The sequence below is a fragment of the Propithecus coquereli genome, unplaced genomic scaffold, assembly GCF_000956105.1.
Source record: "Propithecus coquereli isolate 6110/MARCELLA unplaced genomic scaffold, Pcoq_1.0 Scaffold473, whole genome shotgun sequence".
Lineage (NCBI taxonomy): Eukaryota > Metazoa > Chordata > Mammalia > Primates > Indriidae > Propithecus > Propithecus coquereli.
In genome coordinates, this window is record NW_012150541.1 from 1838779 (window position 1) to 1856012 (window position 17234).

The 17234-nt window shown below is 43.6% G+C and overlaps 1 protein-coding gene across 1 annotated transcript in view; it reads left to right on the top strand.

Annotated features, from left to right (window-relative positions):
- Window positions 1–586: 586 nt before the first annotated feature.
- ADAM12 (ADAM metallopeptidase domain 12) overlaps window positions 587–17234 on the top strand; it is a 307846-nt gene continuing 291198 nt past the window's right edge. The window contains exon 1 of the mRNA XM_012655353.1: window positions 587–1085. Within this exon, the coding sequence (XP_012510807.1) occupies window positions 998–1085 (88 nt within the window). The 5' untranslated portion in view covers window positions 587–997. The remainder of the gene's footprint in view (window positions 1086–17234) is intronic.

The window sequence follows — 17234 nt, forward strand, 5'->3', positions numbered from 1 at the left end:
AGACTTCTGAAGGCCTTGGAGGGCGCCGGGGAATGTATGTTTTCAACAGCCCAGCCCAGATGCTTCGTATGCTCAGGGAAGTTTGGGAGACATCGCCGTGCACCCTTTTCTGGGTCCAGGCCATGGTGAGAAACGTAAGCCAGTCCATCAACCAACGTGAAACTGATACTTTATGTCAAAAGGGTAATGCCCCGAGGCCTTGTGCCCGAGGCCAGGCTTATTTCTCGGGCGCGGGGAGCGCGTCTGGGCGCTGGGGCCGCCTTTCCTTCCCGCTGCCGCCGCTCCGAGGGCTCCGGGCGAGCCGGGGAGCGAGCAGCCGAGTCATCGTTTCCAGCTCCAGACTGGAAAGCTGGACTGTGCCGCTGCGTGTGCTCTTGGCAGCCGGGCGCCCGGGGCTCCGCAGCCACATCATCCCGGGGCGGGGACGTGTGCGCTCCGGGCGCCCGCGCAGCCACCGCGCCACGTCTGTGCCGCCGGCGCGCGCGGCCGGGGAGGCGCCCTGCCCTGAGCCGCCCCCGGGGTGGGCGAGCGGCGGCTCTGGGCGGGACCCTGGCGGGGGGCCCGAGCGGTCTCTAGGACCCGCGGGACGCCGCCGGCGGGCGGGGTGCGGGGGAGACGACTTGCTCCGTGGTAATGAGAACGGTGACTGTTGGCCGTGGGTCGGTTTCGCAGGCCTGCCCTCGCTCGCTAACGATCGTCCTCGTCCCCGGGCCAACTCGGACAGTTGGCTCATTTATTGCAACGGTCAAGGCTGGCTCGTGCCAGGACAGCGCGCGCGCGCACACACACGCACACACGCGGGGGAAAACTTTTTTGAAAAATGAAAGGCTAGCCCAGCTCCTCGGCGGCGCGGGCGCTGCGCGAGGGGGTCGGAGCCGACTCGCTGCGGCAGGAAATCCCTCCGGTCGCGCCGCCCCGGCCCCGCTCGGCGCCCGCGTGGGATGGTGCAGCGCCCGCCGCCGGGCCCCGAGAGCTGCTGCACCGAAGGCCGGCGACGATGGCAGCGCGCCCGCCGCCCGCGCCCCCCGCGCGCGCCCTCCTGCTCGCCCTGGCCGGGGCTCTGCTCGCGCCCCGCGCGGCCCGAGGTAAGTCGCCGAGCCAGGCGGCTCGCTGCCCGCCTCCCCAGGGCCCCCGCGCGCTGCGCTGGGGCACGCCGGGTGCCAGCGCAGCCCGGCGAGGCGGCGCATCCGGGCGCACCCGCGGGGCCGGGGGCTCCGCTCCCAGGGCCCGAGACCGACCCCGTCCCAGGTGCCAATTCCTGGGGGCCAGGAGGGGGCACTCGGCCCGGGGCCTCGCCGCGGCCAGTGCCCGGCTCGGATGGCACAGCTCCCGTCCTCACCCTTTGGGTGACATTTGCCCGGAAGTCTCTTTCTATCTTGACAGTTACACGTGTCCCCCGGGATGATGCGCGTCGGGACATCGTACTGGCCCTGTCCCATAGCGAACCCCCCCACCCCGAGCTCTGGGTCAACCCTCCACGAAATTCCTTGCCGCCCCCCGCCTGTCCCGCTGATGCATTCGGGCGGATGCGCGGTAGCCACGCAGGCGAGCCGGCCCCTTCCTCCGCAGGTGTGCCTCCTGCGCTCCACAGCCGTCTCCAGTTTTCAAAAATTGACGCTCTTACCTGTTTTCCTAGTTTTCTTCCCCCACCCCCCGTTTTTTCTAGATGACTCCCTAGTTGTCAGTGGCGGCCAAACTTTAGCAGAATTATCCCCCCTCTCGCCACTCAGTTTCTCGGCTGTAAATAATTGCTCACATCAACCTCGTGTAAAGCGAAAACTTATTTACGAATTAAGCTAAAGTGCAGATATTATAGCTGTTTTACAGACTTAGATTTTTCCGTGTTGGATCCCCTTAAAATTGGGCACCTGTGGATCCTGTTTGCATAATGGGGACTCGCCCAGCAGGTGCCTTTTTAAAAATTCGGGAGCTTCCCCGAGTCGCCGCTGCCGCTGCCCGCCTTCTACCGCTAGGGGCGCTGTCGGTCCACCAATGACTGACTTGCCTATGGCCTGGAGCTCCAAATTTCTATGATTCTGTATAACAGGCGTTTATTTCTCACCAACTGGCCTCAATCAGTAACTGTTACCACTTTATGGTACGTTTTATTTTGCACATTGCTACTGCTAGCCTCTCCACCCCCAACACATCTACTGTAATGTGGCTAAAACCGAGTTGTTCTTAAAATCCACACAGTGAAGACCAATTTGGGAATTAATGATTAAATAAGAGGATGGCCCAAAGCAACGCAGAAGCAGTGATAAAGCCAAGAAAGAATACTGCTGAGTGTTTGGTTGAGGAACTGTGACCTGCAAATGAAAACGGTAGCTTTCAAAAGTGCTTTGAAATACTTGTGTACAAATTGGTCCTTTTGAATGTTTATTGAGAAAGAACTTTTAAGAAACTGAGAGAGTCTCAAAGTGTGCCTGAGGTGGTCTTTGACTTGGCACATACTCTGTGCACATAAACAGACATCAACTGAGTATGAACAAAATACTTTTTTTTTTTTGAGGAAAATGTTCAATCAAGCTAATAATGGGAAATTATTTCATGGCTTTTTATTTTATGACTACAACTTTGGAGTTTTTCTTTAGGATAGATATGACCCCAAATAGAAAAACAGTTAGTCCTAAACACTTTGAATGGATTTAATAGTGATATTCCAAGATTCTTTGCTTGTTTACCCTTGAATTCTCAGTCTCGAGTCTCAATCAGTGCCCCAATTTGTACTGTCAAGGTGGTTTAAACATCCAAACGTAGAACGAAGCGTTTCTTTGTGTTAACCAGAGAAAAGGAGGCATCCTTGTTGGGGACCAGGCATATATTCTGGGCTTGTCTCTAGCCTCGTCTGTTATACCCAGCCCTGGCATAGTTGCCTACCTGGTACCTTCCAGGGCACCTCAGCCCTAACAGGTGCAAAACAGAATCCTAGATTGCAAACCCCCCACTTGCTAATCATTCCTTCCCAGTCCTCCCCAACGAAGTAATGACACCCTCTGCCTTCTCCGGATGCCTGTGCTAACACTTAGGAAGTCATCCCTGCGTCTCTTCTTTGGCTCCATAAGCCATCAACCTCCAAAGTATATTCCCATCTATCCACTGCCCTCCATCTCAAAGTGTGCCTTTCCCAATTTAGGCCACTTTAAAAAAAAAAAAAAAAAATCTCTTCTGCAGAAGCCTCTTCTGTTTCCTATAGTAGCCTCTTAACTGGTATACTGGCTTTCCTCATCCCTGCATGGTGTATTCTGCTCAACACTATGGGCAAAGTCATTTTCAATGATAAGTAAGATCATGCAAGTTTCCTGTTTAAAACTCTCCAGTGTCTTTCTGTCCTTAGGAAAGGAAATCCAAACCTGGACAACCCAATTCCTGCTTTCCTCTCTGGATCTCCTTTCTTATTATTTCCGCCTGCTTGCTTTACTCCAGCGACACTGTCTCCTTTTCTTTTCAGCTTCCCAATATAGTAATGGCACAATTTCTTAAAAACAACATTCAGTGTTTGCACAATGAAGACTTTGCAAATATTTTTCAGGTTTGTCCTGCAATGTTTTATGAATCCATTTTATTCCTCTTGCAACTTTTTTTTCCTAGAGTTAATAATTGCCTTTTTTTTTTAACTATTTGCTTTTTTCTGTGTACAAACCTATGATATAGTAAATATATATTTGGTCTCTACTCCTGGTTCTTGGCACATAGCTCCTAAAATGCTTGGAATCTCTGGAGTGCTAAGAAGTGGGCTTTGTATGTTAATGAGATGACTGGTGGCCGTAGATAGCTTCAGGATTAGGGCTGGTCACCAGAGAGACCAAGGGATGATTAAAGTTGGGACTTTCAGCCCCACCCTCCCAACCTGGGGTGGGGAGGGACTAAGGTTGAGTTGATGAGCAGTGGGCAACAGTGGGTGTAATCAATCACGCCTATGTAATAAAGTCTCCATAAAAACGCACAAGGGCAGGGTTTGGAGAGTTTCCAGATTGCTGAATGAACACATGGAGGTACCTAGGGGGTGGCGTGTCTGGAGAAAGCATAGAAGCTGTGCATCTTTTCCCGGAGTCCTTTGCCGTGTGCATCTCTTCCATCTGTATGCTTTATTATATCCTTAATATAATAAGCCAATGGCCAGTTGGTCAGAAATATAGGGGACAACCTCCTACTTGTGATTGGCATCTGTAGTGGGTAGCAGTCTTGTGGGACTGAACCCTTAACCTGTGGGCTCTGACACTATCCCCAGGAAGACAGTTTGAGAATTGAGTTAAATTGTAGAAAACCCAGTTGTTTGCTGAAGAATTGGTTGTCGGTGGGGAGAAATCCCCACACATTTTGGTGACCAGAGGTGAAACCTGTACTGAGAGTGAGAATAGGGAATGTATTTTTTTTTTCTTAGCACTTACACAACCCCTGCATTACCTCCAATCTTTCTTGGAGAACTATTAAACCTCCAGTATGATCAGACACATCAGGTAATCTATCCATTATTTTTTCTTGATATCATTTTTCCTGGAGCCCTTTATCCTCCTGTTCCAGTATGAGCTGGTTACTTTGTAGACATACAGTGCAGCTGTTCTCTCGGGTCTACCTCCTTATTACCAAGATGCTGGAAATTGCTTTTGCATCTTCCTCTGTTGGATCATCTGTATTCTGAGCACCAGAACTTTCTCTTTCATTCCTCATTTTTATGGAACACAATGTCCAGCAACTTCTAGCAACTTATATATATATATATATATATATATGTATCAGTTTGTGCTTCAAACAAAGCAGAGTTCTCTGAGTAAAAGAAGGCTGGAATGTGTGTTTGCCATACCTTCCCTACGAAAAGAAAACACACAAATTCCACCCTCAATTTCTAGTTTTTTTTTTTTGGTATAAAATTCCAAGGTGGAAGTCATATTTTCTCAATATTTTACAAGATATTCATTGTCTCTATGGCCATTACTACCTGAGAAGTCGATAGCATTCCGATTGCCAATTCTTTAAATGTAGTCTTTTTTTTTTTTTTCTTTTTGGAAGCTATTCTTTTTCTCTCTAGTATTTTTACATTTCATGATGATGGGCTTTAGCGAAGTTCTTATCAGTAATTGTGTTAGGAACTCGGTGGGCCCTTTAAGTTTGATAATTCATGTTTTAAAGTTCTAGTACACTTTCTTGTATTATTTCTTCAATTATTTCTTCCTCACTATTTTTACCATGCTTTTTCTGAAACTGCTATTAGCTGACGGTCCCAACCTCCTGAAAACACCCTTTAATTTTCTTATATTTTATCTCATTGCATTTTTGTTCTACTTTCTGAGACAGTTTAATTTCATGTTCTAATCATTCTATTTAATTTTTTATTTCTAACATACATTCAATTTCTAAGAGGCGTGTCTTATTCTATGAATATTTTTATTATAATGTCCTGTTCTTTTTTGTAATGAATTCAAGATTGCCGTCTGAGTGTGTGAATCATTACTTGTTGAGCATTCTTTGTTTGCTTCATTTCTATTGTTAGCTCTGAGATTCTTTTTTCCTCATTTGTTGTAATACTTGACTTTCTTTAAATGCCTGATTTTTTTACTCTGATATTTAATAATGGGACAGTAAAGAGCTGATTGGAAGTTCTGTGTACTTCCACAGATGGATTTATTGACTGAGGGACTTTCATTTTATCGGGAGACCCCTATATATTACTGACTCTGTCTTTTTTCTTAGACTGGTCAGTTTTTCCAAAGAAGAATCCTTCAGCGTCCTGCTAAGGCAATTTAAACCTGGCTGCAGAGCCCGTGAGCTAAGCAGGGCAACTGGGTTAAAGAGGACGTCTTGCCATTAAGTATGCTTTTTAAAAAACATCATTTTGTTTACAATTTGGCACTTTGCTACCCCTCCCTCCCTGTGCCTGGGAGTCCAAGACTTCTCTACTTGAACGTCTTCAGGAAACACAGCTCTCGTGTCTGCCAGTGAGACGGGCAGTCACCTGGCTGTGCTGGCTTTGCCAGGGGATCTGGGGCTCTAACCAACCCCCCCCACCCCACGCATAGTCTTTCAGCCCCACCCTGCACTGGCCTTGAAAGGTGCCCAGTGCCCGCTATTCCCCAATCTTTCCAAAGTTCTGCTTATCCATCTTGCCTTCTGATGGCGTCCCTCCCCTCCAGCTCATGGGTTCCAGCTCTTTCCCTGCTAAATGGGTAACCGCTTGTCCATCCTCTTTCAATCTTCCAAAGCTTTGCTACTTCCTCTTACCTATTGTTATCTTCTCTCCAATTCTTTGTTTTTTATTGTAATGATTCCTTTCCTGCAGAGTTTCAGGAGGCAGTACTCAGACACCTGTCACTCTGCCATGCACATGTAGAAGTCAGCCCCCGGCTTTATCACCAATACTCGACATACACACGTTTTCTTTCTCTTGTCATTTGGCCTTTCTACTCCCTTGTGGAAACAAAAATTAAACTCATTTTTAAATGTTTCAAAACTTTATTTTCAAAAGCCATAAAAATCAAAGTCAACATATACCTAATTAGATAAATGTTGCAGCTGTGCAAACTAAAAAAAAAAAATTTAAGGAATGTAGCTACATCATTTAAAGAAGCTAAGCACATTTCTTCCTGGTGTAGATGATGCTGTAATGAACTCATTACAGTTGCAAAAAAAAATTTTTTAGCAGCGTGTTTCAGAGGCTTTTCAAAGCTAAACTGTTCCTGCAGTATCCATGATTTATAAAGACAGGTGTGAGAAACATTTTCAGATGTTTCTTTACCAAACGGCCAGCCCTGCAGCCCTTTGGCTGTGTGCCGCAGGGAGCTGTATTAAAAAGCTGTGGAGCATGTGCATGTTCTTTAATTATCAGCTCTCTGAGACCAAGAAGTGAGATTGATATAATCAGAATGTTTTCAAAAGTGGTGTTTGCGCATTTTCAGTAGCTGTTTTTTTTTTTTTTTAACATGTGTTTGATTAGTATTAAACCTAAAGTTTTCATACCATCACATAGTTACTTAATCCTTAAAATGGCACTTATTGAGTGCCTTTGGTGCCAGGAGCTGTGCCAAGGTCTTTGCAAGCACTGTCTCCTACAACCTTGGGGAAAGAATCTTGCAGCCAGTGCTGTTTCTATCCTGCAGAAGAGGAAACTGTGGCCTCGGATGGTGAGTATCTGCCAAGTGACAGATGCGAGGCAATGTCTAGGCCATGTCGTGATGGAGACCAGGTCTTGACCTTGCCGTGGTAAACACTGTGTAATTGATGTCCTCTATCTTTGGCGTAATTATAATGCCTATAGTGATGAGACTGTAATTTAGTTTGGTTTTAAACAGAATGATAATGCAGTTCAAATAAACTCTGTTTGCCAGTTGAAATGTGTGCACTGAATACCACGCTTTCCCACGGCTGCCACTTCAATCTTCGTACCTTCTCCAGCTCATTTTTCATCCTGTTTCTTTGTGCTTTATTTAATGCCCAATATACCTCACCTCCAATTGATAGATGGAGTGGAGAAACTGAATAATTCAGCATTATATTGATATTTTTTATCCTTTAAGCTTTCGTGTCATCCCGAGGCTACATTAAGAGCTCAGCTTCTTGGCAACTGTTTAAAAAATTGGACAGCTTCATTGGATAACTTTGGACCTTCTCTCTGTTTACCTGTTCCCGGAAGCTTTGGCCTCCCCAGTCGGTTTAGGTGATCCATTCTTAGAAATATTGATATACCTTGACTTGTCTTCCCCTAGCAGGACATAGTGAGCACTGGCTTGCAATTTGACCAAGAGATTCCTTGTTTTGTGTTTTGCTATGTTTGTAATTAAAGCCAGGATAGTATTTAAGCATTTCTTGTGAGATCTGTGCTCACTCGAAGCTGAATATGATCTGAGAACCTGGTTTTGCTGTTTTGTTCTGTTTGTTTTTGTTTTAATCCTGGGTATTTTGTCAGTGTTCTTGGAAGCCCGCATTAGGAGTCAGAGTCTGTGCTGTATCTTGAAGTGCAGCCGCACTCTGGTTTGTGGAAAGCTACATTCCTGAAACAAGGCATACTAAGTAAAAATGTTAAACTAAAATCATATTTTAACCAATTTCAGTATGATTTGAGATATCATGAAAACGCTTGAAAAAGAATTTTGGCCTCATGATTCTTTTATAAAATATGAACGTTTTAAAGTTGGAAAAATGACATAGAACAAGTTACTGTTATCCTCGCCAACCAGATTTTACTACGTATGCTTCAGAACTTGTAAAATTTGAAGATGTAAAATATTAGACAATCTGCAGCCAACGCTCCTTCTCCCCACCCATCTAGTTCTCAGTCCTCCTCCTCCAGAGGCGACACTATGAAATTGGTGGGTTTGTATATATACATATCCCCAATCAATAACTGATTTTGCTTTTCTGTTTAAATATTAGGTAAGTGGTACCCTACTGCATATGACAACCTTCTGCAACTTGCTTTTTTGTTTTTTTAAAAAACAATAACTTTTAAGACTTATTCATGTTATATGTGCTTGGTTCATTCTTCTTAATTGAATGACTAAACCATAAATTGTGCACTCCTCTGTGGATAAATCTGTTTCTCCTGACTTTTTGATATTATAATTATGCAAGAATCCTTATTCCTATCTCCTTATGTCCAGTTGTGAGTTCTAGGGAATCTGTCACAGGTGAATTTCTGAGTTGTGGAGTGCACCGATTTTCTACTTGCACATTTTGTTAAATTGCTTGTATTAATTTTCGTGCGTGCTTGTTGGAGAGTTCTGGTTACCCACACGTTTGTCAATACTTGATATTTTCAGTCTTTTAAATGTTGCCAAATGGGTTGTAAAATATTTCGTTGTTTTAATTGGCATTTTTCTGATTACTAGAGACTCTAAGACTTTTTGTGTTTATATGTTCTTTGTATTTCTTCTCTGAATTACCAATTTTTATCATTTGCCCATGTGTCTTTTTAAGTTTGGTTTAAGCAATCCTCTCTTTCCTGAGCTCTGAGATAAATTTTTATAGTCTCTTCTAAATCTAAAATTTTTGCTGTTCACTTTTAACATCATGGGAATTTAATTTTTATCGTATAAAGTCAGTATCTATTTTTTCCCCATATGGATAAGTTGCCCTAGCAACATTTGTTGAATCCTTTCCCCCTTCTGATAAACACCAAGTACACAGAGATAAGCTTCTGGGTTCTTTGTTCTACCGGACTATTTATTTATCCCAGTTCCAGCATCATACTGTGTTCAGTATCCTATACTTTATAATAAGGCTCAGGTGTTTAGACTGGGTGGTATACAGTGGTGCAGAGGGCAGACACTGAAGCCAGCTTGCTGGAGTTTGGGTATTGGCTCTGCCACCTAGTTACTGACGTGTGGTCTTGGCAGGGTGATCAACCATCTTGGTGTGCCTGGTTTTTCCCAGGCTTGGCACTAAAAATCTTACATCACAGGAAACCCCTTATTTAGTGCTGGGCAACCCTGGATGGTTGGTTACTTTAAACTTCACACGTATTTAATATAGTCTTTTTCTTCCCCAGTTTCCCTGTCTATGAAATAATGATGATAGTAGCTACCTCCACAGGGTTGTAGTGAGAATGAAGTGTGATAATACATGTAAAGTTCTTTGAACAGTGCCTGGCCCATGCTAAGTGCTCAGTAAAGGTTAATTTCTCCTCCTCCTTTCTCTGCCTTCCTTTCAAAATTGTCTTGACTATTCTTGAAATTTTAGTGTTTCATGTGAATTTTAGTCATCTTGCTAAGTTCTGCAGAGTGCCCTATGGGCACTGAGATTAATTTGGAGGAGAATTGGCATACTCATGAAATTCCCATCATGAATGTGGTCATTTCTCTACCTATTCTCTTTAACGTTCAATGTTTTCAATAATTTTCTCCCCAAAGTTCTTGCACATCTTTGTAAGATATTTATAGATACCCTAAGTACCTGATAAAGTTTTTGTCATTCTAAGTGGTATCATTGTGTTCTTTAGATCTTAACTTTTTAATATGAAAAATGTTGAACATACACAGAAGTAACAAACTGTTCTGAATAACCCATTTCTACTACTCAGCTCCAAGTGCCAGCTCATGGCTAGTCTTGTCTTGTTTTATCTGAGGAGTTATTTCTTTATTGAATGTTACTGATTTTTGTATGTTGACTTTGAATTCCATAATCTCACTCAATTTTTATTCTAATAGTTTATCTATAAATTGATTTCATAGAAATTCTAAGAGAATGATCACCTGAAAGTGAGGGTAAGTCTTGTTTTTTCCTTTACAGTTCTTAAGCATTCTACTACTTTTATTTTTCTTCTTTAATTGGCTAGCACCTCTGTTACAATGGTAAACAAAAGTGGTGATTATAAGCATCCTTGTTTTTTTCCAACATTAATGAGAATAATTAACTTTTGCTGTTTTTAGATACCTTTTTTCTTGCATTATATTGCTGAAGGATTATTAATACCTACTTCTTCCCATTCTATTAATTTAGAGGGTATATATTCTGTCTCCACAATTTCAGTAGTACTGTTAAATTTTCAACATTTGTACTTCAGTAACAGTCTAGGAGTCAGTAATTCTGGCCTCCTCCAAACAATTCTGCAGGCTAAATGTGCTTCGATGCCTGTCGTCATTCTCCCAACTTTTTATTATCGTTGTCTAGTATTTTGGTTCTACCATTTTGAAACACATTTCTCATCCAATGTAGTGGGCAGTAGTAGGCTTTGTTCTGTGTTGAGCAGCCCAGGCATATTTTGATTTATTCAGTGTAATCAGATCGTTTATTTGTCACAGCTTCATGAAAACTGCTTCCACTTCTGGACTCAGTTTCCCACTTGTGAAAGTAGTCTTCCATTGAAGGTCCCTGAGTAGCAAATTCTCTGTATTTGTTTGCCTGGAAAACATTTGTTTTGTCTTTTTCATGAATGTTAGTTTAGCTCTGTGTAGAATTCTAGGTTGGCAGTTATTTTTCTTTAGTAGACATCACCTACCTCTCCTGTTATTGTTGAGAAGTCTTTGGTTTAATGATTGTTCCTTTGCACCAAACCTGCCTCTTTCTCTGTTGCTTTTAAGGCAGTTCTTTATTTTTGTGTATGTGGTTCTGTCGTTTCATTATCATGTGTTTTTATATGGATTTATTCTTAATTTATGTATGTCTGGTCTTGCTGTGCTTTTTGAATCCAATCGATTATGAAAAATCTTAGGCACTATCTGTTCAACTACTTCCTTGCCCTTTTTTCTCCATTACCACCTTTGGAACTTTTATTATATATAATTGGACCTATCATTCAGTCATCCTGTTTTTAGCTTTATATTCTGGGTGATATCTCCAAGTCTAAATTCCATTTCACCAGTTCTCTCTTGAGCTGTGTCTAAGTTGCTGTTTAAACTGTCTGTTGACTGACTTTACATTTTCCAATGTCTTTATTTTTTTCATTCATGTAAGCTTTATTTTGCTCTTAAACTTCTTAGATCTTTTAAAAAGTAATATGTTGTCTTGATAATCATGATTTCTTTGTATTCTTTCATGTCTTTGATAAATTTGAATGTCTTCAATAATTTCAGGTTATTCTCTCAAGTTCTTAGGGTGCTGGGTCTGGATTATCCTGGATTCTCTTCCAGTGCCTTGCAATTTTAAACTGTGAGCTCTTTTTCAGCCGCCCTCCCCTCTACCACTGCCCCTCCATGGGGGTAAGAGACACCCTAGGCTATAAAGTTCCTGTGGAGCAGAGTTTATTTACTTATAACAGGTACCCGGGGGATTTCACTTCTCTAAACCAAGTTTTTGTGTAAATTTCTTTGTGGGAATTTTATACCACATGGTTATTGTAATTTTGGTTCCACACCCATGGGGAAAAGGCTTGAAGTTTTGATTTCTCTTAGGAGAGATCTGAACCCTCACCAGATCTCCGGGTAGACATGTCACTCTGAAGTTTCCCTGGGGCATTTGGTAAAGTTTTCCTAGCCCTGAGGACTTGGGAAGGGCCTCAGCTACACTTTCCCATCCTGTGTGTTCAGGATCACACCTTGTGTTGCTGAACTTGCAGCTCCAGGACTGACAGCTACATCCGCTGCGCTTCCTGGGTGTCCAAGGCGCTGGCAGGGTTTGAGTGCTCTGGCTGGGGGTTCCTGTAATTCCCTGGTAATTTCCCTTCCTCTCGTTCTGGTTCAGTTATGTGGGTACTCCACAAAGTCACATTTTATTTAGCGTTTTTATGTGTCTGTAGCAGGAAGGTTTTCTATCTGCATCAGTTTGCTCCACTGTGTTTTCAGAAGTGAATGTTCCTGTTATTGATTCCTTGGGTCTTTTAGTCAACACGTTTATTTGCTGCCTGTTTTCATCCGAGAGTTGCGCCAGGACCTGGTGGTACAGTGGTGAGAACGTCAGGCACCGCTCTCACCTCGTGGCATATGGAGCGAGTGGATCCTGAGCTGCACGGAAAATGAGCCGAACCCACCTGGCAGCCCGGTTCTCAGCTTCCAACGCTCCAAACGCTCAGTCAGAAAAGCCAGTCAGCTGCTTTCCTGCTGGCGTGCTAGTCTTTGCCTTGGCAGCTGCAGGGGTGAGATGTGCTAACGATGGGGCCAAGCTGAGCTTTGGGGGTGAAGCCCTCAGCTGTTCCCATCTCCCTCTGGCTGAGGCAAAATGAGAACAGCTGGGAAGCAACGCCAACATACACTCCCAGAAGCCGCTGCTCTGCCAGCGGAGGTGTCAACAGAATTCCATTCGTGGGAGCCTTCCAGGAGCGTATGCTGAATTTGCTCCGCACCGAGAAGCTCTAATACAGAGAGAGCATTGTACAGTGGAGGAAGCCGACGCTGGAAACTCTCATCCATACGTCTTTGTAATCCTTGGAATGAACACTATGGTTCCGTGTGGATTGATTTCTCCACTGACTTATCTAGAAAAATCGGATGCCTGATTTATCACTAAGATTTGGATGTGTCGGATTTCGTCGAGTCAATTCATTTAAGTTTGACTTCCAGTTTCTTAGTAGGGAGAGTCTGTTCCTTGGAGCATAATTTATTCAGCTGCAGTACATGGTACTTTTGAAACTTCCTCTGTTTTCTCTCATATATTTTAGTCTCTTTTCTGTTTCTTGTCTCTGCCTGCCGTTAGGAAGTGTTTTTGTCCTCCTTTCTCCCTCAGCATGGCTGAAGACGAAGCCATGGGTTACAGAGGCTCAGTAAGAAACTGATTGCAAAAGAGGGTGGCAGAAGGGATGGGAGGGGAGACAGTTTGTGAAGCAAAATCAAGACAACTGTTTTCAAGCATAAAAGGTCCCTGAGAGAAGAAGATGCTCCTCTCATGGACATCAACGATGTAAAATAATGAGATTTCTTTAACTTCTCTCCCCTGACGTGACTTCCATGTGGATTTAGTAGGTCAAGAGTGCTGTGTTCTCGCATCGTAGTTATAAAATTGACAGGTGGCTTGGATCATGCCCAGAATTCTGGACTTGGAGAGAAAAGTGGCTCCGAGTCCTGGCTTGGCCTCTTTATAGCTGTATGACCTTGGGGAACCCATTAAATCTTAACCCCGTTTCTCTGTCGATGAAGAATAAGGATGCAGCTTGCCTCCCCCTGGGTGAGAAGAGTACTCAGTAAGAGAAATGTTGGGGAAAATGTAATTTAAGGTCTTCTATTTAGATCTTAGAGGGGAACACATGGTGCCACCGTTCAGTGACTGAAGTTTGCCCCCAGGCCTTGGAAGACACAAGTTCTCAGCATCCATGAGCCACCTCCCCTCCTGCCCTTGGTAGATGGGTGTCTGTCTAAGTTAATCCCAAAATTCAACAGAGTGGGTGGCAGAGGTTTGGGAGAGCAGGACAGTTCCTGTTCCTTTTTCTCCCACCTTAAATCTCAGGTTTCAGCCTTGCTTTAATTGACCTAGGGTTAGGGGCATCTCTTTGTCAACAAGGACTATTTAAGATTGTCTTAACAATGTCAACCCTTTCAAATGTCATTTACTTATAGCAAACAAAATGGTTATTAGTTTCATCCTTTTCTGCTGTGTGGGACACCCCGTGGGATGGACACAGGGCTAGAGAGTGAGAGACAGCAGAGACCCGGGGCAGGGGTGTGGATTTTCCCAGCCCCCAGTTTCCACTGGCTCCTTGAGAAAGAGGCATGGGAAGAGGACTAAAAGTAGAATTGCAAGGCCAATAAAATTTAAAATGCTCCTCAGGATTCTGGGTAGTCCTAGTAAGAATTGCCATAGAAAGAAAAACCTTTCGCCTTTGCAGTTGAAGCATTTACATAAGTTCTTGACTTTGGTGTTACTTACCAGTTAGAGCACGTGATTAGGGCAGCATAGCCAGTTAGACACTCAGCATCCTGTGGTTCCAAACAATATGAATTTAGAACATTCCAAAATCTGACAGAAGTGTTGTACTCTAAGACCAAATGTTCGTGATTTTTCCCAATTTACAGAAAAAATAAGTAAATGGAAAGATTTTTTTCCCCCGCTGCTAAGATAGTTTACCTCCTGGATCTTTTTTAAACTGTGAGTTCCAGCTACCATTTCCCCTGAGTTGCAAAGAAACGAATTTTCCAAAATGTCCACTTTGTCTTAGCACCTTATTAGGCAAAACTCAAGGGTCTTGGTTACAGTTTTACCTGCAGACCAGGGGAACAGTCATATTTCCCAGTGGCAACTGCTCTTACCTTACAGTAGAATTAAGGAATTCCATGAAGGAGTTTGCTTTGTGGTTTGTGTGCCAGCACGATTCCAAGAGCTTTCCGTGCATTTCCAGTCTACCTCGCCATGCCCCCTGGGAGGTGGGCACGGTGATCACTCTTTTCCAAGTAGGAAGGCCATTGCTAGGAAGTGTAATTTGTGCAAGGTCATGCAGCTAGCAGGTGGCAGCTGAGATCGTGCACAGATAGGGAATGTACTAGCAATGGGACTTAACACCAGTAACAGTAATGGCGATGATGCCAGCAAGTCACCTAACATTCCACAGGCTCTGGACTAAACGCTTTACATGAATTAACTGGTTAAAATATCACAATAGCCCCTCAAAGTGTGGGCCGTTATTTTGTTTTCATTTGACAGATGAAGAAACGAAGGCATAGAAAACTAGTGATTTGCCTCAGCCCCTGCATCTGTACGAGGCTGAGCCAGGGCTGAACTGCAGTTGATGTCACAGCCCACAGGCTAATCCACTGGGAGGCATCATGACCTCCAGGTGCCCTTCTAGACTCTTAACCCTTCACAGCTGTCTCAACTTGTGTTGCTCTCGGGGCATTGGGGTTTGAGGAGAGAACAGCTCACCTTTCCAGGACAACGAGAGGACTGGGGACTTGTTTTCAGGGCCCGACACTTTGATCCTTCATTTCTGCATTAAAGGAATGTGTGGAATTACCAGTTAAAATTTGTTCTATCTACAGGGGAAACTTTCTGCTTAATAAGTATACTGAACCTAGTAACTTTTATCTACGATTGTCATAGAAAATATTTGTAAAAATTATAAACACACATACGTGAGTGTGTTATCTATTACTGTGTGACAAATTACCATAACTTAGTGGTTTACGACACTAGTTCATAATCTCTCAGCTTCTGTGGGTTGGGAACTGGGCACAACTTGCCCTGGGGCCTCCAATTCAGCTGCCCTCCCAGGCTGCGATCAGGTCGTCAGCCAGGACTGGGTCTCACCTGAAGGCCCAACTGAGAAGGACCTGCTTTCACGCTCACATAACCGTGGCAGAATTCAGTCCTTTGAGCTGTTGGACTGAGGGTCTTGGTTCCTAGCTGGCTGCTGGCCAGAGGCCCTTCTGTGTCCTCTCCAGTGTAGAAGCTGCTGCTTCAAAGCATGCAAGCTGAGAAGGCCATGGAGAGAGTCTGCTAGCAAGACAAAAGTCACAGGTTTTATAATCAAATCAGGGAAGTGATTGCCACATTCTGTTGGTTACAAGCAAGTCATTAGGCCAGTCCACTCTTAACTCTAATCCTAACCCTGAGAGAGTTACCCAGGAGTAAATACCAGGAGGCTCAGGTCCTTGGGAACCACCTCAGCAGTCTGTCTACCACAGTGAATTAATTAGATAATGAGTGTTGTTGATATCAGGTATGACTTTGGCAGCTGGAAGCTTCTGTTTCAGAGATGTTGGTCACTGTGTTGTATGGGTATCAGAATTGGCAGCAGCATCCCTTTGGTAAGGTGGTTCTGTTTCTGCATCTTAGTTGCTCAGCTTACCGAGACCTGGCCTAACTCCTGCTTGGCTTAGACTTCACTTAGGACAAAGTAGCCCATTTGGTCCTTCCCACCCAACCGCAGTTAAGGAGAGGTCCCCCTACTAAGTGCTTTCAAAGTGCTGTTTCTCCATCATTGCATTTCTTACATTGGCATCACCTGTTTGTCTTCTGGTTAGAATTTAAGTTTAGGCATCTACCCAAAAGAGAAAAAGACATTCTGTAATAAAGACATCTGCACCCGAATGTTTATGGCAACACGATTCACTATTGCAAGGATGTGGAAACAACCCAAGTGCCCGTCAATTCATGAGTGGATTGTTAAAATTTGGTATATATATACACAATGGAATATTACTTAATTATAAGAAACGACAGTGATCTAGCATCTTATATTTTCCTGGATAGAGCTTGAGCCCATCTTCTGAAGTGAAGTTATCACAAGAATGGAAGAATAGGCTCCACATGTACTCACCATCAAATTGGCACTAACTGATCAACACTGTGGTGCTCACACGGTAGTAATATTCTCCAGGGATTAGGGGGATGGGGGTGGGTAAACTCATAACTAATGGATGTGGTGAGCATTGTAGCGGGGAAAAGGCACACCCCAAATCATGGTTTGGGTGTGGCAAAGTCATAACACGTATCTAAAACGTTTGTACCCCCATAATATCCTGAAATAAATTTTAAAAAAGGCAGGAAGTCATGAATTGTTCATCATAAGACACTTGTCATTATGAAGCAAGATTGTAGGTTACTATAAAATTATAGTCAAACTGGTAATTCAGATATTTTTTTAAAATGTAAAAATCCTATTCTTTGAGAGAGGAGACTCAGTTTCTCAAATAAGACCCAATAGACTGAAGTATAAGTTAAAAAAAAAAAAAAAAATTCCAGGGTGAAGAGACCAGATCCGTCTTGCTCTCTGTTGAGTCCCCCACGCCCAGAGCGTCATGGCTGCTCAGTAATGACTGACATAAGGAGCGAATCGGCCCATTTCATGGGCTGCTTTGTCTTTTCAACAAGTGTGATTCAGTAAAGCTCTAAAAGTTTTTATCTCTGTACAACCTTTCATGTACATGAATTAGCACATT